Source organism: Rhinoderma darwinii, chromosome 4 (genome assembly GCF_050947455.1).
Source record: "Rhinoderma darwinii isolate aRhiDar2 chromosome 4, aRhiDar2.hap1, whole genome shotgun sequence".
In the NCBI taxonomy this organism is placed as follows: Eukaryota; Metazoa; Chordata; class Amphibia; order Anura; family Rhinodermatidae; genus Rhinoderma; species Rhinoderma darwinii.
Genome location: NC_134690.1, coordinates 150,873,975 through 150,897,831, shown reverse-complemented (window position 1 = coordinate 150,897,831; position 23,857 = coordinate 150,873,975). Strand labels below are relative to the sequence as shown.

The following is a 23,857-nucleotide window of genomic DNA, read 5'->3' as shown; positions in this document are numbered from 1 at the left end:
AAATTAATTCCTTGAGGGGTGTAGTTTCCAAAATGCGGTCACTTCTGGTGGGTTTCCATTGCTTTGATACCTCTGGGAGTCTGCAAATGCGACATGGCACCGAAAACCAATCCAGCAAAATCTGGACTCCAACAAACACATAGCGCTACTTTGCCGTTTGGGCCCATGGGAGGGCTCAGAAGGAGTTTTTTCACCACAAATGAGGTATTGCCGCACTCAGGACAAATTGGGGAACAAAATGGGGTATTTTATTTCTTGTGAAAATAAGAAATGTTATCAAAAATGACATCTTATTGGAAAACATTTCATTTTTTAAATTTCACAGCCCAATTCAAATACATGCTGTGAAAAAACTGTGTGGTCAAAATGGTAACAACAACCATACATGAATTCCTTGAGGGGTGTAGTTTCCAAAATGGGGTCACTATTGGGGGGATTCCTACTGTTTTGGCACCTCAACACCTCTTCAAACCGGGCATGCTGCCTAAAATATATTCTAATAAAAAAGAGGCCTCAAAATGCACTAGGTGCTTCTTTGCTTCTAGGGCTTGTGTTTTAGTCCATGAGCGCACTAGAGGCACATGTGGAACATTTCTAAAAACTTCAGAATCTGGACAATACATATTTAGTAGTGTTTCTCTGGTAAAACCTTCTGTGTTACAGAAAAAAAATGGAATAAAATTGAAATTCAGCAAGAAAAATGAAATTTGCAAATTTCACCTCCACTTTGCTTTAATTCCTGTGAAATTCCTAAAGGGTTAAAAAACTTTCTAAATGCTGTTTTGAATACTTTGAGGGGTCTAGTTTTTAAAATGGGGTGTTTTATGGGGATTTCTAATACATAGGCCTCTCACAGCCACTTCGGAACTGAACAGGTACCATAAAAAAAAGGCTTTTGAAATTTTCTTAAAAATTTGAGAAATTGCTGTTTATGTTCTAAGCCTTGTAACGTCCAAGAAAAATAAAAAAAATGTTCAAAAAAACGATGCCAATCTAAAGTAGACATATGGGAAATGTGAACTAGTAACTATTTTGGGGGGTATAACCATCTGTTTTACAAGCAGATGCATTTAAATTCAGAAAAATGCTATTTTTTCAAAATTTTCCCTAAATTTTGCAATTTTTCACAAATATACACTGAATATATCGACCAAATTTTACCACTAACATGAAGCCCAATGTCTCACGAGAAAACAATCTCAGAATCGGATAGGATATTGGATAGGTTTAAGCATTCCGACGTTATTACCACATAAAGTGAAATATGTCAGATTTGAAAAATGGGCTCTGAGCCTTAAGGCCAAAACAAGGCTGCGTCCTTAAGGGGTTAATGTGGCTTGCCAGTTCGTAACGGAGTTGCTTTGTTTTCTGAACGCTTCCACTTTGCAATAATAAGGGTATGTTCACACACTAGCTGTCATTTACGGCTGAAATGACAGCCTGTTGTCAGAAGAAAACAGCTGCGTCGTTTCAGCCGTAAATGCTCCTCCTCGTAATATACGAGGCGTCTGTGACGCTCGTATATCTCGAGCTGCTCTTCATTGAGTTCAATGAAGAACGGCTCAAATTACGTGGCAAAGAAGTGCCCTGCACTTTTTTGCCGAGGCAGTAAATTTACGCGTCGTCGTTTGACAGCTGTCAAACGACGACGCGTAAATTACAGGTTGTCTGCACAGTACGTCGGCAAACCCATTCAAATGAATGGGCAGATGTTTGCCGACGTATTGTAGCCCTATTTTCAGGCGTAAAACGAGGCATAATATGCCTCGTTTACGCCTGAAAATAGGTCGTGTGAACCCAGCCTAACACTCACAGTTAAAGGGGTTTTCCAGCCAATAAAAATGTATGGCCATCAATAGCTGACGGGTCGACGATTCACAGTAATAAAAAAGAAATGAAGGGGAAGCAGTGCTCCTATGACGGGGGTCCCAGGAGTCGGACCCTAACCCCTCAGCTATTGATGAGGATAGGCCATCAATTTTTATTTGCTGGAAAACACCTTTAAGCGGAAAATGTCTGCCCTCATAGATATTTCACAAACTGTCTTGTTACAATGGTTGCATCCTATTGCAGTCCCACTCTTAAATTCAGTGAGCAATTTTGGAACAAGCCATTTTTACTTATTTGGCCATTTAAATTCATAACATTGTCCTGCAATACTCAGACATCTGGTTATCTATAACATTGCAGAAAACAGACTCAATGCTTATACAATTATTTCAAAACCCATTATGTAATTAGTATCCTCGTCTGAATGTGGTGATGGAGTCATAACAACTATGCTTAGCACATTTCATGTATGGCCATTAATAGAGGGGAGGAGGATTTATATTATCACTTTAGTATAGGAACATAATGTAGCCACAATGTAGGCCGCGGGTCTCACTCATCCCAGCAGTCGCCAGCTTGCTTGTCCTCCTGCCCAGGGACTCCGGCTCGCTTTGCGCTCTCACCCCTTCCCCATAGGATGCGTGCGCATGCTCGTCCCAGTTCTTAAAGGGCCAGTGCACGCACCAGGAATATTGCCCCCAGTCTATACCAGCACACCATGGACCATTTAAGGAATTCTGCCCATTTCCTCAGTGCCTGAGCAATGTTGTCACTAACCTTGTGTTAGTCTACAACCGTTACGTACCCTATTCCTGTATGCAGTGTTTCTGAGGACTTCAGTATCTGTGTCCGGTGTCCGTGTCAAGTCCAGTGTCTGTGATGACTTCAGTATCCGTGTCCGTGTCAAGTCCAGTGTCCATGATGACTTCAGTATCTATATCCTGTGTCTGTGCCAAGTCCATTGTTCGTGACGACTTCAGTATCTGTGTCCGATGACCGTGTCAAGTCCAGTGGCCGTGATGACTTCAGTATCTGTGTCCGTGTCAAGTCCAATGTCCGTGACGACTTCAGTATCCGTGTCCGGTATCCGTGACAAGTCTAGTATCTGAGTCCATTGTCCGAGACCATTTCTGCTTCCGATAATTCAGCGCAAGCCAGCTTCCAGTTATCCGGTACCTGCCTTCCATCCAGGTACCACCTACCAGTGACTGTCTTTGATTTGTTTGACCATCTACTACTCCGTTACGGCGAGTTAACAGAGTAGTAGCAGCGGATCACGCTGGCAAATCTAAGACGGCAGTGCAAGAGATGCAAGATGATATGCGAGATCACCGATTACGCCAGAATCAGCTGCTACAGGCGGTTAAAATCCTCGCTAGTTGCCTGGACATCGATCTTGTTCTTACTCCAGCAGCTCCACAAGCTGTGGCTCCAGCTACTCCTCAACCAGCCATAGCTCCAGTCGAATCCAGAGCCGGATTCTCCTTGCCACTTCCAATTCATTATGATGGAGAAATGAAAACCTGTCAAGGTTTTCTCAGTCAGTGAAAAATATATTTCACGCTACATGCCCATCTATTTCAGTCAGATCAGACCAAAGTAGCCTTCATTGTCTGGCAAGGCCCTGGCATGGGTGAATCCTATCTGGGAACGTGAGGGTCCGGAGTCTTGTAATCTGCAGCTTTTTATGGACACTATTTGCACTGTGTTCTAGGAATCTGGCCGTACTTCTTCAGCCTGCTTCACTTCTGTCACTTTGTCAAGCAAGTTCGACTGTTGGAGAATATGCCATCCAATTCTGTACCCTTGCAGCGGAGCTTGCTTGGAATAATGAGGCTGTGGTGGCCACCTTCTGGCAAGGATTAGCCAGAAGGAACAAAGATGAGCTGGCAGGTCGTGACCTCCCTCCTCTGGATGCCCTTACTCTATTGGCCACCTGCATAGACCTGAGGTTCTGGGAACGCTCTCAAGAGGTCCTCCAAGAGAAAAAATCTCCTAGACTGGCGCCTAACTTCCATAGACCCCTGCTACCTTCTACTACCTTCGAAAAAAAACGTATGCACGTTAATCAGGTCATACTATTGGACCAAGAGCGGCAGCACAGATGTTCTGTCAACCTGTGTATGTACTGTGGAAAAAAAGGTAATTTTGTGCGTCAGTGTTCTCAGAAGTCGGGAAACTCCATCACCTAGTGTTGATAGGAGAGAGGTGAACATAAAAGCTCTGCAAAATTCTCTCCTAGACTTTCGATTACAGTCTCTATCTTCACGGGTGAAACATCCCATTCTGTTTCAGCCTATCTGAATTCTGGAGCGGCAGGAAACTTTATACACCAGGCCTTAGTAGACCGTCTTTATTTACCCACGACTCTTCTTAAGAAGCCTCTAGCGGTGGCTTCGGTGAACGGACATCCATTGCCTGATCCAATTCTCTTCATCACTGAACCATTGAGGTTATAAGTAGGGGCGCTACAAATAGAACAAATTGTCTTCTATGTTCTACCTGAGGCTATTAACCCAGTCCAGCTGGGACTACCCTGGTTTTGCAATCACGCACCCATCCTTGATTGGCATCCTGGAGAAATTCTGCAGTGTGGGCCCCGTTGTCACCACAACTGTCTGCCTGTGGTTCATCCTGCCTGCCCTCAGTGTCTGAGTTGCTCCCGGGCCTGCCTCCGCAATATGCCTGCTATGCAGACGTGTTCAGCAAGAAGGAGGCTGAGACCTTGCCTCCACATCGCACATATGATTGTCCAATTGAGTTGCTTCATGGGACTTCTCCTCCTTGTGGATGGGTATATCCTCTTTCTCTGCCCGAGACTCAAGCCATGTTAGCCTATGTCAAGGAAAACTTCAGGATAGTTTATTAGGAACTCAACTTCTCCAGCCGAAGCAAGATTTTTCTTTGTAGAGAAAAAGGATGGGTCTCTCCGGCCTTGCATAGACTATCGTGGTCTGAATAAGATCCCTGTCAAAAATAAGTACGTCTTGCCGCTGATCTTCAAACTCTCTTCAATAGAATCCGTGGAGCCAAGATTTTCACAAAGCTGGATCTACGTGGGGCTTATAACTTGATTCGTATCCATAAGGGCATGACCACACGTGGCGGATTTCCTCCGCAACTGTCCGCATCAATGCCGCACCTAATCCGGGTTGCGGATTACGGCTGCGGATCTGCACAAAATGTGCAGAAAATTGATGCGGACTAGCTGCTGCGGACTGCGGGAAAAGTGCTTCCCTTCTCCCTATCAGTGCAGGATAGAGAGAAGGGACAGCACTTTCCCTAGTGAAAGTAAACGAATTTCATACTTACCGGCCGTTGTCTTGGTGACGCGTCCCTCTTTCGGCATCCAGCCCGACCTCCCTGGATGACGCGCCAGTCCATGTGACCGCTGCAGCCTGTGCTTGGCCTGTGATTGGCTGCAGCCGTCACTTAGACTCAAACGTCATCCTGGGAGGCCGGACTGGAGACAGAAGCAGGGAGTTCTCGGTAAGTACGAACTTCATTTTTTTTTACAGATACATGTATATTGGGATCGGTAGTCACTGTCCCGGGTGCAGAAACAGTTACTGCCGATCGCTTAACTCTTTCAGCACCCTGGACAGTGACTATTTACTGACGTCTCCTAGCAACGCTCCCGTCATTACGGGAGCCCCATTGACTTCCTCAGTCTGGCTGTAGACCTAGAAATACATAGGTCCAGCCAGAATGAAGAAATGTCAAGTTAAAAAAGCAAGACGCATCCGCAGCACACATGACATGTGCATGACAGCTGCGGACTTCATTGCGGAACTTTGAATCTCCATTGAAGTCAATGGAGAAATTCCGCCATGAGTCCGCCACTGCTCCGCAACAGACAGAGCATGCTGCGGACACCAAATTCCGCTCCGCAGCCTATGCTCCGCAGCGGAATTTTACGCCTCGTCTAAACGAACACTGCTAAATTAAAGTGTAAGTCAATGGACAAACGGCTCCGCTGCGGATTAACGCTGCGGAGTGTCCGCAGCGGAATTTAAGTGAAATTCCGCCACGTGTGAACCCAGCCTAAAGGTGATGAGTGGAAAACCGCATTCAACACCAGAGACGGTCACTACAAGTATTTTGTGGTACGGTTCGGATTGTGTTATGCTCTAGCTGTGTTCCAGGAATTTGTGAACAACATATTCCAGGAACTATTGTATGTCTGTGTGGTGGTGTATCTGGATGATATCTTGATCTACTCACCTGATCTGACGACTCACCGGAAGCATGTTCGCCAAGTCCTGTCACGGTTAAGGGAGAACAACCTGTGCACCAAATTGGAAAAGTGCGTGTTCGAAAAGATGGATTTTATTACTGATCTTCCATCTTCTGACGGCTGCACCACCATTTGGGTTATTGTTGACCGTTTCTCCATAATGGCACATTTTGTTCCTCTGTCCAGCCTCCCCTCAGCTCCTCGCCTAACAAGTCTATTTGTTCAGCATGTCTTTCGTCTACATGGATTGCCTCTGCATATTGTGTCAGATCGGGGCGTCCAATTCACATCCAAATTCTGGAGAGCCCTGTGTAAATTTCTGGACGTGAAATTGGACTTTTCATCTGCTTACCATCCGCAATCCAACAGCCAAGTTGAACAAATTAACCAAGTGCTTGAAAATGATCTTCATAATTTTATATCTGCACAACATGACGACTGGGTACATCTCCTTCCATGGCCTAAATTCTAGTACAATAATCACACGAGTGAATCTACTGCTACCTCTCGGTTTTTATTGTCCACAGCTAACACCCTCGTGTCCCTCTTCCAGTACCTGCTATATCGCAAGTTCCTGCAGCTAATGTTTCTTACAGAAATTGTCTTCAAATCTGGCAGCAAACCAAATCTGCGATATTGCAGGCAGTGAATCGAATGAAGAAATACTCTGATGAGAAAAAAAGGCTGCCTCCTCTGTTCCTTCCCGGAGTTAAGTTCTGGTTATCTTAAAAGAATATATGCCTGAAAATTCCCTCCTAGAAATTTGCTCCTAGGTTCCTTGGCTCTTTGAAGTCTTGCAACAGATCAATCCTGTGTCATACAAACTACGTTTGCCTCCTACTCTCAGAATTCCCAATTACTTTTATGTGTCCCTTCTGAAACCTTTGTCCTCAACCATTACAGCAAGTCCTCTGATGCTACTACTGCTCTTGGTGGTTCAGTTGATGTCTTTAAAGTTAAGAGATTCTATATCTCAAGAAGGTTACAGGGAGGACATTTTATCTTGTGTTCTGGAAAGGTTTTGGTCCTGAGGAGAGATCCTGGGAACCTAAAGAGAACATTGATGCTCCCGCTCTCATCAAAAAATTCCTCTTACGCTATGGACCCAAGAAGAGGGTGCCTAAGGGGGTAGTACTGTAGTTCTGGCAGCCGCGGGTCTCACTCACTCCAGCGGCCGCCAGCTTGCTAGTCTCCCTGCCCAGGGACTTCGGCACGCTCTGCTCTCTCCTCCTCCCCCGGCCTATGCCCGTAGGTTGCGCGCGCACTTCCCAGTTCTTAAAGGGCCAGTGCGTGTACCAGGAATATTGCCCCCCAGCCTATCCCAGCACACCTTGGACCATATAAGGAACTCTGCTCATTTCCTCAGTGCCTGAGCAATGTCGTTGTTAACCTTGTGTTAGTCTTCAAAGGGTCTGTAGTCTGTTCCTGTATTCATTGTCTGTGACGAATTCAGTATCTGTGTCCGTGTCAAGTCCTGTGTCCGTGACGACTTCAGTATCCATGTCCGGTGTCTGTTTCAAGTCCAGTGTCCGCGACGACTTCAATATCTGTGTCAGGTGTCCGTGCCAAGTCCAGTGTCCGTGACAACTTCAGTATCCGTGTCTGGTGTCCGTGTCAATTACAGTGTCCGTGATGACTTCAACTTCCGTGTCCGTGTCAAGTCCAGAGTTCGTGACGACTTCAGTATCTGTGTCCGTTGTCTGTAACAAGTCCAGTATCTTCATCCAGTGTCCGTGAACAATTCTGCTTCCGATAATCCAGCACAAGACAGTTTCTGATAATCCAGCACAAACCAGTTTCCGATAATCCAGCACAAACCAGTTTCTGATAATCCAGCACAAACCAGCTTCCGATAATCCAGCACGAGCCAGCTTCCAGTACCAGCCTGCCATCCAGGTACCACCGACCAGTTACTGTCTTAGATTTGTTTGACCAGCTACTACTCCGTTACGGTGGAGTGGTCCAGTAGGTCCACAGCTCTGGTGAACGTTACACAAAAGAGAGCAGACGCCAACCATTTCCACTGGTGGTGAATCACACAGCTGCATTTCGGAATAGGGGTGGAACCCAGGCACAATACTTGAAATAGGAACACAAAAATCCAGCAGCTCAGTGAAATCCAAATCTTGAATCTTTATTCCAGTATGAAAAAGCAAAAGACCTCCCATGAATACAGACAGTAGATTATACATTTTCAAGTTACTCTAACCCTTACTCATAGCTGTGAGTTTGTCTTCAGCTTTTGTATGCTGCAATAATTATTCAAGATTTTAACCCCACAGAGCTGGTGGATGTTTTGCCCCAATAGTTGTGGGTGACATGTTCTGTTCACTAACCTACTATTGTCACAATACATGGCAGTAAACATCTTAAAGGGGTTTTCCAGTGTGCAAATTGTTTAACTGCAGTAAAATTAGTATATTAATAATGTACTATCTGTAGCTGAAATGCCTCTGTAAATCAGTCTCACATGTAGTCACATCACTATGTTCCTGGTGTTTATCTCCTGCTGGTGCGATGTTCTTTACACTGAACATGTGGTTATCTCTCCTCTCCTCCTCTCTGTACTACGGGAGGTCACACATGTCATATCCCTTATCTCCACTGCTCCCTGTTGCCCCCTCCCTGTCTCTGGAGTGATCGTGTTTCACATGCTCAGTAGCAGACAACAAGTAATTGCAGCACTATTTTACACCTTGCTATAGAGGGGCATCCAATAAATATAGGTAATATCTGTGAGGGGGGAGAGGTATTATGGGAACTGTAGTCCTTTACATAGTAATTCCGCTCACAGCAAGCCCCAGCAAAAGGAAAATGACAGTGCTGCATAGATCTGGACAATATAATTAAAATGAAAAATAACTACTTCTGAGATATGGTGATATCATCTGGTAAGCATTCAGACACACATAGGAACTTTTCAGTGTTTTTCATAAGCTCAGAAAACTCCTTTAACTATTAATCGTCACGTCATTACACAAACAATTATTTATTCCCATGCTCTTCTGTTCCTACCTGCATTTATCTGGCACCCATTAGTGTTTGATGAATGTATTTATGTGAATATACAGCTGTGTACACATGTCACTTCAATGCTGATATTTGCACTTATTTCTGTTTACATTATTTTCATAGTGTTCATTTATCTGCTTGTTTATCCTTGGCAGTGCCACAAATATTATCTTGGTCATTTCCATGAAGATGTATTGTGATTGCACATGGATTACATCATGATATTTGAATAAAAGTCCAAGTGTAAAAAAGGTTTTTAAGTCTGGTAAATCACCTAGGAAAGTCTACTCTTGCTCCAAAATAATCAATAAAAAAAGAAGAGGTAGAACTCCAGGGCACATATAACAACATTATAGAGCGATTCTACCATCATAGAATTCATATTACATACACACACATGTATATTGCGCAGAATCAATATTACTAATATTACTGGTGCTGCATTGTCAGTCAGGTCACCAGTCCTAAAAAAAAGTGCCAGCCCCCTAAAAATGTTTTTGCCTTATAGATCCTGGGTTGCAAATTGGCTGACGTCTGTGTTCCTGTTTTACTCAGTTTATGCCAACTGAACAATCTTAGCAGCTGTATCAAATAAATAGAGGTGTACAATTAATGTAGGTGTAATATCGGGGTAGGGAGACAGACAGGTGAGCCCTAATCTACCCGCCACTCAGTCCTTGCCTACTTGCACGGCCCGTCCTAGGCGACGGCGTACAACTGGGCGACGGTCCCTACGCTCAATAAGTGCACGACAGACAAACAGACGAGGGTACACAGAAGCTAAGGGAAATGGAGCAGTTGCCCACGGCAACACCGTGAGCAACAAGAGTAGTGAACGAGCCAAGTTAAACCAGGAGTGTACGAGGTACCAAACGCAGAGCAGGAGAGTAGTCAATAAAGCCAGGGTCAAATTGAAGCAGAGGTCAATAGTACAAGCAGGAACAGCAGAGCCAGGAAACCAGACAGAATCACAGGCAAAGGAAAAAAAGGTAAAGCAGGAAATGAAGGTATAAATAGACTGAGCTCCGTCTGGCCAGGCTGTGATAGGTTCTCCCACTCCTTAGCCTACCAGCCTGAGTGGTAGCAGATCGAGTCACTCTATCAGACCTAGGAGCAGATTCAGACTGATTAATCACGGGCGTCGACACAGAAGCTGTGTCTGGTAAATCCTTTACAGTAGGTTGTTAAAATCAATTACCTGATTGCCAACTTTTCTGATGCTCACAAATATCAACTATTTGACACAGTTAAAATAGATTGGCAGACTTGCAGCATTAGCAATACATGAATAATTACTGCCACAAATCATGTTTTGTTGTCTTTTTATGCATTTATCATGATATTTAATAGAGAACTACAGATTCAGCCAACTGTGATCTGGCCAACTTTCTATTGATATGTTCTACCTGTTAAACCTTTAGATTTTTTACTTTTTTTGTTTTTTTATAAAACTTCATTAGTATTTAACTTTTTAAGTTGTGTAACCCTTGTCTTTCTTGTCTCTCTGTCTTGTTTTTCAGTCTTGAGGCTGCAAGCATTGGCTTTATCATCATTATAGACAGACGGAAAGATAAGTGGAGCTCGGTGAAAGCGTCGCTCACTCGTATAGCTGTAAGTCTCTAATTTGCCTGTATCTCTGGCCCATTGTATCCAGTCATATATCATAAGCACATACTCCCAAAAACGGCCATTCTAAACATTGAACCTTTTTTCATTCCTTGATTTCTCTACCCCCGATTTTAACAAGCGTTGTCAGTTTTAACTTTTACTTAAGATAAAATATAAATACAGCAACCATATTGAATAAACCTAGGCCTAGAGAAAGGTGAAAGCCAACATCTTTAGATTTAAAGGGAATAACCACGATTTAACTACTTATAATTTTAGGACCAACATTCTGTGCTTATTTATTTCTTAATATATATTTTTTATATGTCAGAGCTCCATTTTCCTCATATATTCTCCAAATCACCGGCATAAACATTGGGGCAGATTTACTATTCAAAATGCCCAGAGTTCCGGCCGGGATACATGTTGTGTGCCACATTTAATAACTTTTTTTGACACTTTTATTCGGCATTCTACGCAGAGGGCTTGGCTTGTGGGGTCTGCCCAAAGGGGCATGGTTTAAAATGCAAAACTGGCATAAATGAAGCCAACTAATAGGTGATATAAGGGAGAAAAAAAAGTGTCTAGCACGTCTAGCTAAATGCATCTAAAAACAGATGTAAATCTGCCCCATAGAGTCAAAAGATAGGTTACTTGCCATCATCACTAAATTAATTTTTAATTGAGTTCAATGTATAAACAGTATGCAATAAGCTCCGTCTACTAGTGGTTGCAGGCAGTCAGAGTTATATCTTTTAATTTTATAACGCATTCGGAAAGTCTTAAGACCCTTTCAATTTTTTTACATTTGAATTTTTCATTTTTAATAAATTTGCAAAAATGTCTAAAATTCTGTATTCACTTTGTCATTATGGGGTATTAAGTGCAGAATGATGGGGAAAAACTTGTTTTTTTTTTTGTTTTGTTTTTTAGCACAAGGCCTCAACATAACAAAATGTGAAAAAGTTGAAAGGTTCTGAAGACTTTCTGAATGCACTGTATGTGTATGCCAGGGGAGTTGGGCCATGAAAAATGAAGGTCCAACCACTATAAAAATATATTAAGAATCGAAACCGCACAGAATTTTAGACCTATTCAGATACCAAAAATGGTGTTCCGAGGGTGGTTATTTCCTTTAAGACAAGCAATCAATACACCACATTTTAATAGTAATTATTTAATGATCTATATAATTGAATTTGTAATGCCCTTTATACACTAAATGGCCAAAAGTATGTGGATAGACCTCCTAATTTCTAGAACTCAGGTGTTCCAGCCACACATATTGAAACCAATACATAAAATCAAACACACAGTCATGCAATTTCTATAGACCAGGCATGTACAACCTGCGGCCCGCGATGCCTTTATGCCTGCAGTCCGCGATGCCCCTAGCCATCTCTTGCACCCCCCTATTTGGATACTCTGTTTGTCACTCTAGAGAGGAAGAGATGAGGTGGGAGATGACTGTGCATGAATCTCCTATATACTAAAGTGGAGAGAATTGTGCTTTTGCATGGCCACCTGGTGTGCTGAATAGGGGAGCAAGGGATCCCTATTCTCCCAATAAGTGGAAGTGCCGGAGCTGTAACCCCTCGCTTATCAGACACTTATGGCATATACTGTTGATATGTCTCCGATGGGAATACTCCTTCAAGTTGTATTGCGGCTTTTATGAGTGGTTAAATCTGACAATGTGGCCTTCAGACCAAAAAAGGTTGTGCACCCCTGCCATAGACAAACATTGGTAGTAGCATGGGTCGTACTGAAAGGGGTTTGCCACAGGATATGCCATATATGTCAGATAGATGCAGGTCCCACCTCTGGGACCTGCGCCTATCTAAACCCCGTTCTACCTTTAATTTCCAAACATGTAATCAGAAAACAGCGTATCTATTCTTATTTTTTTTTAGGGAGCATTCCCAGGGAATCTGCAGTTGGTTTTTGTTTTGCGTCCCTCTCGGATTATACAAAGGACTATTGCAGACATCGGAATTAAACTCTACAGAGATGACTTTAAAATGAAGGTACCGGTAAGCGTGTATTTTCATCTTGTGTTCACCTGCATGTACTCATGTGTATGACAAACACATACTTGTGTCACATATTGTTTTTGTTTTGTTTTTTTCCAATATTTTTTATTAGTATCAAGAAATAAACAATGAACAAAGAAATAACAATGTCAGCCATATTGCATATACATATATTCACGGTAAAGCTTCATTCCACTCCAATTAAAGTCATATCAATATATCCAACATTATTCCAGCCAATGTGGCAGGGCACAGCGTTATAAACTTTGGTATTCTCTTGGGAAAACAGCTAGTGAGCATTTTAACCATGAATGCCAGTGTACTGTTAGTTTGTGTAACTGTGAGGCATGATAAGCTAAAGCAAACTTGTGATGCATATGGGAATTTACTTTGAGACATAGTTCAGAAATAGTAGGAGATTGGGTAGACTTCCCTTGTGTCACATATTGTCACATGTTCAACCTTCAGCACTATACCATAGGAGGTCCTTCTGCTTCCTGCGTACATAGTTCATGAATCATGTGTGAAAGTCATTGGTGCTGTTCATAATGTTCTTACATAGTTTATGAAAATCCAATCCATACATCTTTAGTGATATAGAAATTATAAAGCTTCTTCTTTTGCCAAATATGCCCGCCTCACAGATGCCCAGGTCTAGCTGACAGTTCTACCTACTCACTTAGGTACAACCTACCCGTCATACCCTAATTTTTTCCCTCTTCTTTCCTTAAAGGGAACCTGTCACCAGCATTTCACCTATTAAACCAGCAATACCTGGTGGTAGTGGGTGAATTTTTTTTTTTATGTAACCTATACATATCTTCTTAGTCGGCTCTGTAGCTTCAGTATTCCGTCTTTTAGTGTTCCTGCACCGTATGCTAATGAGCAGAAAAGAGTCATATCTTAATTTGAAAAGAGTCATATCTTCATTCCTCAACCCTTTCAGCGTTAACCCCGCCTCCTTACTTTTGATTGACAGCTCCTTGCCTCCCCCCAGCACACACAACATCCCGCGCTTCTTCATCGATGTCCTATTCTGGTGCATGCACACAACGGGACACCACAGCGGCGACCCGGACCAAGCAGGGAAGGGTGTCGGACCATACATGACAGGCTCATGCGTGCTATCTTAGATGGGTTTTCGGAATTCAGGGCAGCCCAGTTTTTGGCATTGGGCAGGCATAAGAAGAGCAATAGGTGAAATGCTAGTGACAGGTTCCCTTTCACCGCTACCAATTGGTCTATTACAAACATTCTATGTGGCTGATTCTCTTCTCATGGGCCGAATTACTGCACAAACTACTACATGGGTTGTTCTATTGCAGAAATTTCTGCAACTGTAAATCCATTTCATACATCTTAAAGAGGCTCTGTCACCAGATTTTGCAACCCCTATCTGCTATTGCAGCAGATAGGCGCTGCAATGTAGATTACAGTAACGTTTTTATTTTTAAAAAACGAGCATTTTTGGCCAAGTTATGACCATTTTTGTAATTATGCAAATGAGGCTTGCAAAAGTCCAAGTGGGTGTGTTTAAAAGTAAAAGTCCAAGTGGGCGTGTATTAGGTGCGTACATCGGGGCGTTTTTAATACTTTTACTAGCTGGGCGCTGTGAAGAGAAGTAACATCCTCTTCTCTTCAGAACGCCCAGCTTGTGACAGTGCAGATCTGTGACGTCACTCACAGGTCCTGCATCGTGACGGCCACATCGGCAGCAGAGGCTACAGTTGATTCTGCAGCAGCATCAGCGTTTGCAGGTAAGATCGACTTACCTGCAAACGCTGATGCTGCTGCAGAATCAACTGTAGCCTCTGGTGCCGATGTGGCCGTCACGATGCAGGACCTGTGAGTGACGTCACAGATCTGCACTGTCACAAGCTGGGCGTTCTGAAGAGAAGAGGATGTTACTTCTCATCAGAGCGCCCAGCTAGTGAAAGTATTAAAAACGCCCCGATGTACGCACATAATACACACCCACTTGGACTTTTACTTTTAAACACACCCACTTGGACTTTTGCAAGCCTCATTTGCATAACTACAAAAATGGTCATAACTTGGCCAAAAATGCTCGTTTTTTTAAAATAAAAACGTTACTGTAATCTACATTGCAGCGCCTATCTGCTGCAATAGCAGATAGGGGTTGCAAAATCTGGTGACAGAGCCTCTTTAATGTTGTTTCTGCGGTGTGTGAATATACCCTTAAACACCTGATTTTGACAATACCTTGGTTAAACCTCAAGCATTTATCCTTCAGTCTCTTGTGAGTGGAAGGTGTATTTCACATATATTAGATTTTCAGATCTCATGAGCATTACATTTATGGATACTGTATTCTCTCTTAGCATTGAACGTTTTATTCTTTTCATTTCTACCATTATTACCAGAGGTGTAACTTAAATCTCCTGGGCCGCAAAATTTGTAACAGGGCTCCCACCTGCCATATGCCATTTATAATACTGGTGTCTTCTTATGGGGCAGAAGTGTCTTTGTGCCCCCTCGGGCTCAAGGGCCTGGATGTGACGGCTATCTCCCCTTCCCCTATTGCTACGTCCCTGATTACTACTTTTTTTTGACTTTCAGATGTCCAGAGATTCTGTTCAGCTTTCTAAGCAAAGGGAAGAGAAGATAAAAAGGAAATCTGAGCAGTGTTTATTGTGTTTAGTCTCTGCCTGTGGAACATTTAACTGATTTATGTTTTGAGTGTCAAACTGCTGATGTCATCCCACAGGATTTGTTCTTGGTTTCAGTAATGGAAACATTTAAGAAATTAAAATAACAAATAGACTTTTATCACGATACCAAATTTTATCACCTTATCTGAAACACATATTGGCCACAGACTTTTTATTTTATTTTTTGTATACAGAGACCACATCTACATTAAAACTGCTGACATAGTGTCTCTCCTGGGCCCGTCTTTCCTTGCACATAAATGTCACAATAAAAAAATAAAATAAAACTACCAACCTGATAATCCATTCTCTAGTGGTGGCCACGAGTAGACATCTTCCCCTGTGATATGCAGTAAGGATTGAGCTCCACTTATTTGGGGGCTGTGTAAGGAGCACAACATTTACAAAACTTATTCCAATGGAAGCTATTCTTTGCTCCCTGCAATAAAATGACTTATTACAGGAGCCAAGCAAGTCACACTTTTACCCAACTGGTACATATGCAAACTTACATACAGTTGTGTTTAAAGCAAGCTATGTATAACAACTTGCATTCAACCAATATGGCCACCAATAAAACTCCTTCAGCGGATATCGTCCTGTGTCCTGAACAGTTAGGCCAGATTTAGACAGTACAATATAATGCAAGTGAAGGGATTTACATGCTGTGAATGCGCAAAATCTGCATTAACACGTGCCGTTTTGCTGCAGAATCTTCTGTGGAAATGTTCCGCTAAGGGTATGTTCACACGATCAGAGGCATTTACGTGTGAAAAGACAGACTGTTAACAGCTGCCTCGTTTCACACGTAAATGCTCCTCCTCGTAATTTACGAGGCGTCTGAGACGCTCTGTGACGCTCGTAAATCTTGAGCTGTGCTTCATTGAGTTCAATGAAGAACAGCTCAAATTACGTGGCAAAGAAGTGCCCTGCACTTCTTTGCCGAGGCAGTCCATTTACGCGTCGTCGTTTGACAGCTGTCAAACGACGACGCGTAAATTACAGGTCGTCTGCACAGTACGTCGGGAAACCCATTCAAATGAATGGGCAGATGTTTGCCGACGTATTGTAGCCCTATTTTCAGACGTAAAACGAGGCATAATACGCCTCGTTTACGTCTGAAAATAGGTTGTGTGAACCCAGCCTAACTCTCAAAGTAGCCTAAATCTGTCTAGTTATGCGGTGGTATGGGGTACCAGTGCCTTGTAAGAATGCCTCATATAACAAAAGGTAAAAGTGATAACTGATGCTCCATTTTGGGCAAGAAAGGGTGGTTTGGCTGCTTATAGAATTATTTCTGATCAAACTTTTCTGTGTTTTTATTGTGTATTTCCAATTAGATGGAGGTGTGTTTTATGGATTCAATTGACATTCTTGGCTCAATGGTTAGCACGGTTGCCTTGTTCTCTTTGTGTTGGGGGGGGGGGGGTTGTTTAATATTAGTGCAGCAGTTTTCTCCTATACTCCATACTGAAAGGCTTTTTGGCTTCCTATGAAATTGGCCCTAGTGTGTTCATCTGAGATAGGGAAATTAGAATGTGAATTGCACTAGCCACGGGGACTGATGTGAGTGATTATGTGTAAAAACGAAAATCTTACAAATTGTACCCCCATTTTTCATCTTCAAGATTTCCATTATACTGTATATGTGTCTCTCATTTGGTGAGTGTCTACATACATAGATGTTAACAAACATGCAGTATATGCAAGGTAATTACAACATAGATTTTCATTAATTCTTAGTAATAATGTATTTCTCCCTGCTAAAAATTGCAGATTATTATGCTAAATTCAGTTTCGGATCTTCACGGATACATTGACAAAAGTCAGTTAACCAATGAATTGGGAGGCACCTTGGAATACATCCATGGCCAATGGATACAGCATAGGACAGTAAGTAATAATTATCCAGTAAATGTTGGCTGTTTATGATTTATTTTTTTAAATAGCGATGTTTGATACTTTTGCAAGTATCTATACTTTACAGTACAGTACTTTTGCACGCAGCCATTTTTAAACAACATTATTATTAAAAATGTTTGCATCTTTCTTCAGAGTTGACAAAGCTTTTTTACATATAGTATTTAGGTTAACAATATCTAGCACAAAAAGAAATGAGTAAAAACACATTAAGGTGCACCTGCTAAATGACCAGAGCTTTCAGTGCGCCTGAAGTTTACCATATTGAACATTTCGATATAAGTATTAAAAATGTATGAGCCCTATTACTTTCTTAAGACCTTATACATACGGCCGTATTTTGGCATTGTGCTGTATGAAGTCGTAGCAGGGCACCCATATGGGTGCATAGGGCCATACTGTACCTCTGTATACAGGCAGAGTTTGCTTCCGTATGAATCTAACAGAAAAAAAAAATTGTGGCATGATCCATTATATGCCAAATTAAAAAAGTATTAGATTACATTAAATGCACAAAGAATTATTTCTCAGGTTGATTTTGATATGCCTAGAAATAATATATGATAAAAAACGCTCATATAACCAATAATTAGGCATACTTTGATTTTAAACCGGTTCTCTGACAATAAGATTAATTGCCTATCCTTAGGTTAGGTCATCATTATTTAATCAGTGGGGGTCCGACCTCCAGGACCTGCTGATTAGGACAGTGAAAAGGCCGAGATACTCACGTTTACATGAATACGACGTGCTGCAGTACCAGACATGGCCACCCATACGATAGAGCCGCTGGACATATGTAAACAATAAAGGGTGAGCACAGCGTCCACTTTACTGTCTTGATAGGTGAGTACCATAGGTCGGACCCCCACCGATCAAACAGCACCTCATTCCCTTAATTTTTTACACAGGCACAGCACCTTGTTCATATGAGGGACTTTGCCTGGTACTGCAGCACATCCCATTAAGTAAATGCGAGTATTACGGCCCTTTCAGTGTCCTGATCGGCAGGTCCTAGAGGTCAGACCCCCACTGATCAAACATAAATGGCTTACGCTAATGATAGATGATCAATGTTATAGTCCCAGGTAATTCCTTTAAAATAATTGTTTTATGACCATATCCAGCTATCATGTTGTATTGTATAATCTGTACTATCTATGAATGCTTAATCCCTTAATGACCGCCCACCGTCTTTTGACGGTGCTTAGTCTGCAGCGACGTCTTTTGGCGTCGCTGTAGAGGAGGCTGATGAGCACTCCTATGCTCCTGTAACTTACAGATCCTGAACTTAGAGCAGCCACCTGAATACTGCTGGGATCGGAAAAGATTCCGACCCCATCTGTTTAACCCTTTGATGGGTCCGTGACCGCGGCATGATCAAAGAGAACTCCCCCCTTCAATCGCGTCACCAGAAATCCGGTGACGCGATCAAAGACCAGGGAATCCCTCTGCAGTCAGCTCTGAGGACCTAGAAAGGACCCCAGGGCTGTCTGTTCAGTTTGCCTGCTGTTAGGGCAGCACATAGTGTGCCCTAACAGCAGCCTGTGTCATAGTGACACAGTATAATGTATTAGCAAACAAGAGTATGCTAATACTTTATAAGTATAAAATAAAGTTATAAATAAAGTTATCCCTTAATGGGATTACAAAAAAGAAGTAACAAAATTATTATTTTGCATAAAATATATTTTATTGGCCATACATTACATAAAAAGAAATAACCTACACATATTAGGTATCTACACGACCGTAATAACCTGAAGACTTAATGTAACAGGGTATTTAGCTTAAAGAGGCTCTGTCACCAGATTTTGCAACCCCTATCTGCTATTGCAGCAGATAGGCGCTGCAATGTAGATTACAGTAACGTTTTTATTTTTAAAAAACTAGCATTTTTGGCCAAGTTATGACCATTTTCGTATTTATTCAAATGAGGCTTGCAAAAGTACAACTGGGCGTGTTGAAAAGTAAAAGTACAACTGGGCGTGTATTATGTGCGTACATCGGGGCGTGTTTACTACTTTTACTAGCTGGGCGTTGTGTATAGAAGTGTCATCCACTTCTCTTCACAACGCCCAGCTTCTGGCAGTGCAGATCTCTGACGTCACTCACAGGTCCTGCATCGTGTCGGCACCAGAGGCTACAGATGATTCTGCAGCAGCATCGGCGTTTGCAGGTAAGTCGATGTAGCTACTTACCTGCAAATGCTGATGCTGCTGCAGAATCAAGTGTAGCCTCTGGTGCCGACACGATGCAGGACCTGTGAGTGACGTCACAGTGCTTCACTGCCAGAAGCTGGGCGTTGTGAAGAGAAGTGGATGATACTTCTATACACAACGCCCAGCTAGTAATAGTAGTAAACACGCCCCGATGTACGCACATAATACACGCCCAGTTGTACTTTTACTTTTCAACACGCCCAGTTGTACTTTTGCAAGCCTCATTTGCATAAATACGAAAATGGTCATAACTTGGCCAAAAATGCTCGTTTTTTAAAAATAAAAACGTTACTGTAATCTACATTGCAGCGCCTATCTGCTGCAATAGCAGATAGGGGCTGCAAAATCTGGTGACAGAGCCTCTTTAAAAAGTGAATAGGATAAAAAATAAACAAACAAAAAACGATGCTGGGAATTGCTTTTTCCTATATTCACGGCGTAAAAATAAATGATATGACTTACAATTACAACAATTTTTTTCTACCCCCCAAACTACGCAAAAATAAATAAATACAATTTCTTCCGTATAAGAAAAGGCCTTATACAGCCACTTCAATTTAAAAATAAAAAAGTTATGGCTGCTGAAAGGCAGAGAGGCAAAGACAGAAAAATGTATCTGGTCATTAAGGCCTTTTCAGGCCCGGCCATTGAAGGGTTGAAGGGTCTGTCACTAGTTTAGTAATGTCTAATCTCCTAGCTAATCTAATAGACGCTGTCACACTGATAATGCTAGTGAAAATTGTGTCCCAAAAAGTTTATTATTTTAAAAGTTATGAGCTTTTTTCTAAATATGCAAATGAGGCTATACTAGACAAGTGGGTGTCAACACCAGTGATTCTCCTACCTCACAGCTTCTGACGCTGTCCTATCAGCATGAAGCTGCTTCACACAGTGTGAGAGACTGGGACTGGTGGGAACGGGGATCACTTAAAATAGCCATATCTCAGGCTGTGGACCACCTGGTTCTCATGGCATATGAAAGATCAGATTCTAATCTTTCATAGCCTAATTTGCATACCTCGAAAAACGTCTTGGGACACAATTTTCACTAGCATTATTAGATTAGCGCCTATTAGATTAGCTAGGAGATTGGGCATTTCTAAACTAGTGACAGATCCTCTTTAACCATTTCCTTGCCAAGGACATATCTTATACATACTTGCTATTAAAGGCTCTAAGTCAGGGTAGATTGTGACCAGAGCTGCAATCTTGGTCTTGTTTTAAAGCCAAGAGTCTATATTAGGCAGCAAGTGGACAGTCACTTTTTGAAGTTGATGTGTTGGAAGCAGGAAAAATGGGCAAGAGTAGGAATCTTAGGGACTTTGGCAAGGGCCAGATTTTGCTGGCTAGACGACTGCGTCAGAGGATCTCTGGAAGGTCTTGTCGAGTGCTCCTAGTATGCAGTGATTAGTACCTACCAAGAGTGTTCCAAGGAAGACAACCTTGATGCGTGTGAGTAGCAAAGGTAAGCCCGTCTGGTCCAAACCAACAGAGGAGCACAATTTGCTGAAAAACTTAATGCTGGCTTGAACAGAAAGGTGTCAGAAAAGTGCCCATGATGACCTCTTTGCACCGCTGAAACTGCTTACAATGGGCACGTTCGCATCAAAACTGAACCAGGGAGCAAAGAAAGGTGGCCTCGTCTAATGAATCATGTTTTCTTTTACATCACGTCGATGGTCGGGTGCGTGTGCGTAGCTTACCTGGGGAAGAGATGTCATCAAGGGAAGAAAGCAATCCGGCAGAGCAGGGGCGTAACTAGGAAAGACTGGGCCCCATAGCAAACTTTTGACTGGGGCCCCCCCTCCCCTGGGTGTCTCACAACCCCCCCCCCTTGTAGGTAGTGCCTTTACAGCCCCCCCTGTAGATATCTACAAAGGGGGCTGCATGGCATTCTCTACAGGGGGGGCTGTATGGCGTTCTCTACAGGGGGGCTGTATGGCGTTATCTACAGGGGGGACTGTATGGCGTTATCTACAGAGGGGGCTGTATGGCATGATCTACAGGGGGGGCTGTATGGCGTTATCTACAGGGGGGCTGTATGGCGTTATCTACAGGGGGGGCTGTATGGCGTTCTCTACAGAGGGGGCTCTATGGCGTTCTCTACAGGGGGGCTGTATGGCGTTATCTACAGGGGGCTGTATGGTGTTATCTACAGGGGGGGCTGTATGGCATTCTCTACAGCGGGGCTGTATTGCATTCTCTACAGGGGGGCTGTATGGCGTTCCCTACAGGGGGGGGGTTGTATGGTGTTCTCTACAGGGGGGGCTGTATGGCATTCCCTACAGGGGGGGGCTGTATGGCATTCTCTACAGGGGGGGCTGTATGGTGTTCTCTACAGGGGGGGCTGTATGGCGTTCTCTACAGGGGGGGCTGTATGGCGTTATCTACAGAGGGGGCTGTATGGCGCTAACGCTATACAGCCCCCCTGTAGAGAACGCCATACAGCCCCCCCCTCCCAAAAAAGTCTCACCTACAGTGTGTCCTACTAAAAGACATGTATCCCCTCTCCACAGGATAGGGGACACATGTGTGATCGCTGGCATTGATAGGAAGAACGGGGGACCGAAAGTCCCCCGAAGTTCTCCATGACTAACCTCTTGACTTCCGGCGTCTGCGCAGCTCAATAAAAATGAAAGGAGCGCTGGTCACGCATGCGCACAAGCGCGACCGGCGCTCCATTCATTTCTACGGAGCTGACGACACAGACCCCGGAAGTCCGAGGTTTGTGATGCAGAACTTCAGGGGACTTTTAGTCCCCCGTTCTCCCTATCAATGCCAGCGATCACACATGTATCCCCTATCCTGTGGATAGGGGATACATGTCTTTTGTTTAATGGCAGAGCGGGGAGATAACTCCCTGCTCTGCCATAGTGTTCAGTGGCGTCCCGCTGTAGCAGCCATAGCGGCTGCTAGCGGAGCCTCTGGCCATGGTGGGGGCCCGTGCCGGCGGGCGACACGGGCCCCCTCATGCCGCGGGCCCCGTAGCAGCCGCTACGGCTGCTATAGTGGTAGTTACGCCACTGCGGCAGAGTCAGTGGGATGTTCTGGACAATATTCTGCTGTGAAACCTTGGGTCCTGGCATTCATGTAGATATTACTTTTAGACCTACGACCTACCTAAACATTGTTGAAGATCGAGTACACTCCTTCATGGCAACGGTACTCCCCTGTGGCAGTGGCCTCTTTCAGCAGGATAAAGTGCTCTGCCACTTCAAAATGCCTCGAATGGGTCAGAGCTGTTTTGGCGGCATGAGGGGAATCTACACAATATTCAGCAGGTGGTCTTAATGTTATGGCGTCTAACTGGTGTGTATATATATATACAGTGGAGGAAATAAATATTTGATCCCTTGCTGATTTTGTAAGTTTGCCCACTGTCAAAGTCATGAACAGTCTAGCATTTTTAGGCTAGGTTAATTTTACCAGTGAGAGATAGATTATATAAAAAAAAAAAAAAAAGAAAATCACATAGTCAAAATTATATATATTTATTTGCATTGTGCACAGAGAAATAAGTATTTGATCCCCTACCAACCATTAAGAGTTCAGCCTCCTCCAGACCAGTTACACGCTCCAAATCAACTTGGTGCCTGCATTAAAGACAGCTGTCTTAAATGGTCACCTGTATAAAAGACTCCTGTCCACAGACTCAATTAATCAGTCTGACTCTAACCTCTACAACATGGGCAAGACCAAAGAGCTTTCTAAGGATGTCAGGGACAAGATCATAGACCTGTACAAGGCTGGAATGGGCTACAAAACCATAAGTAAGACGCTGGGTGAGAAGGAGACAACTGTTGGTGCAATAGTAAGAAAATGGAAGACATACAAAATGACTGTCAATCGACATCGATCTGGGGCTCCATGCAAAATCTCACCTCGTGGGGTATCCTTGATCCTGAGGAAGGTGAGAGCTCAGCCGAAAACTACACGGGGGGAACTTGTTAATAATCTCAAGGCAGCTGGGACCACAGTCACCAAGAAAACCATTGGTAACACATTACGCCGTAATGGATTAAAATCCTGCAGTGCCCGCAAGGTCCCCCTGCTCAAGAAGGCACATGTACAGGCCCGTCTGAAGTTTGCAAATGAACATCTGGATGATTCTGAGAGTGATTGGGAGAAGGTGCTGTGGTCAGATGAGACTAAAATTGAGCTCTTTGGCATTAACGCAACTCGCCGTGTTTGGAGGAAGAGAAATGCTGCCTATGACCCAAAGAACACCGTCCCCACTGTCAAGCATGGAGGTGGAAACATTATGTTTTGGGGGTGTTTCTCTGCTAAGGGCACAGGACTACTTCACCGCATCAATGGGAGAAT

The 23,857-nt window shown here is 43.3% G+C and overlaps 1 protein-coding gene across 3 annotated transcripts in view; it reads left to right on the top strand.

Moving 5' to 3' along the window:
* The window catches only part of MCF2L2 (MCF.2 cell line derived transforming sequence-like 2), a 396,533-nt gene that overhangs the window by 97,509 nt on the left and 275,167 nt on the right, over positions 1 to 23,857 (top strand). For 2 of the 3 annotated variants that reach the window (XM_075861683.1, XM_075861682.1), the window contains exons 4-6: positions 10,600 to 10,690; positions 12,601 to 12,720; positions 17,169 to 17,285. In XM_075861683.1, coding sequence (XP_075717798.1) covers positions 10,600 to 10,690; positions 12,601 to 12,720; positions 17,169 to 17,285 — 328 coding nt within the window. The remainder of the gene's footprint in view (positions 1 to 10,599; positions 10,691 to 12,600; positions 12,721 to 17,168; positions 17,286 to 23,857) is intronic. The other variant, XM_075861681.1, reaches the window with a different exon arrangement.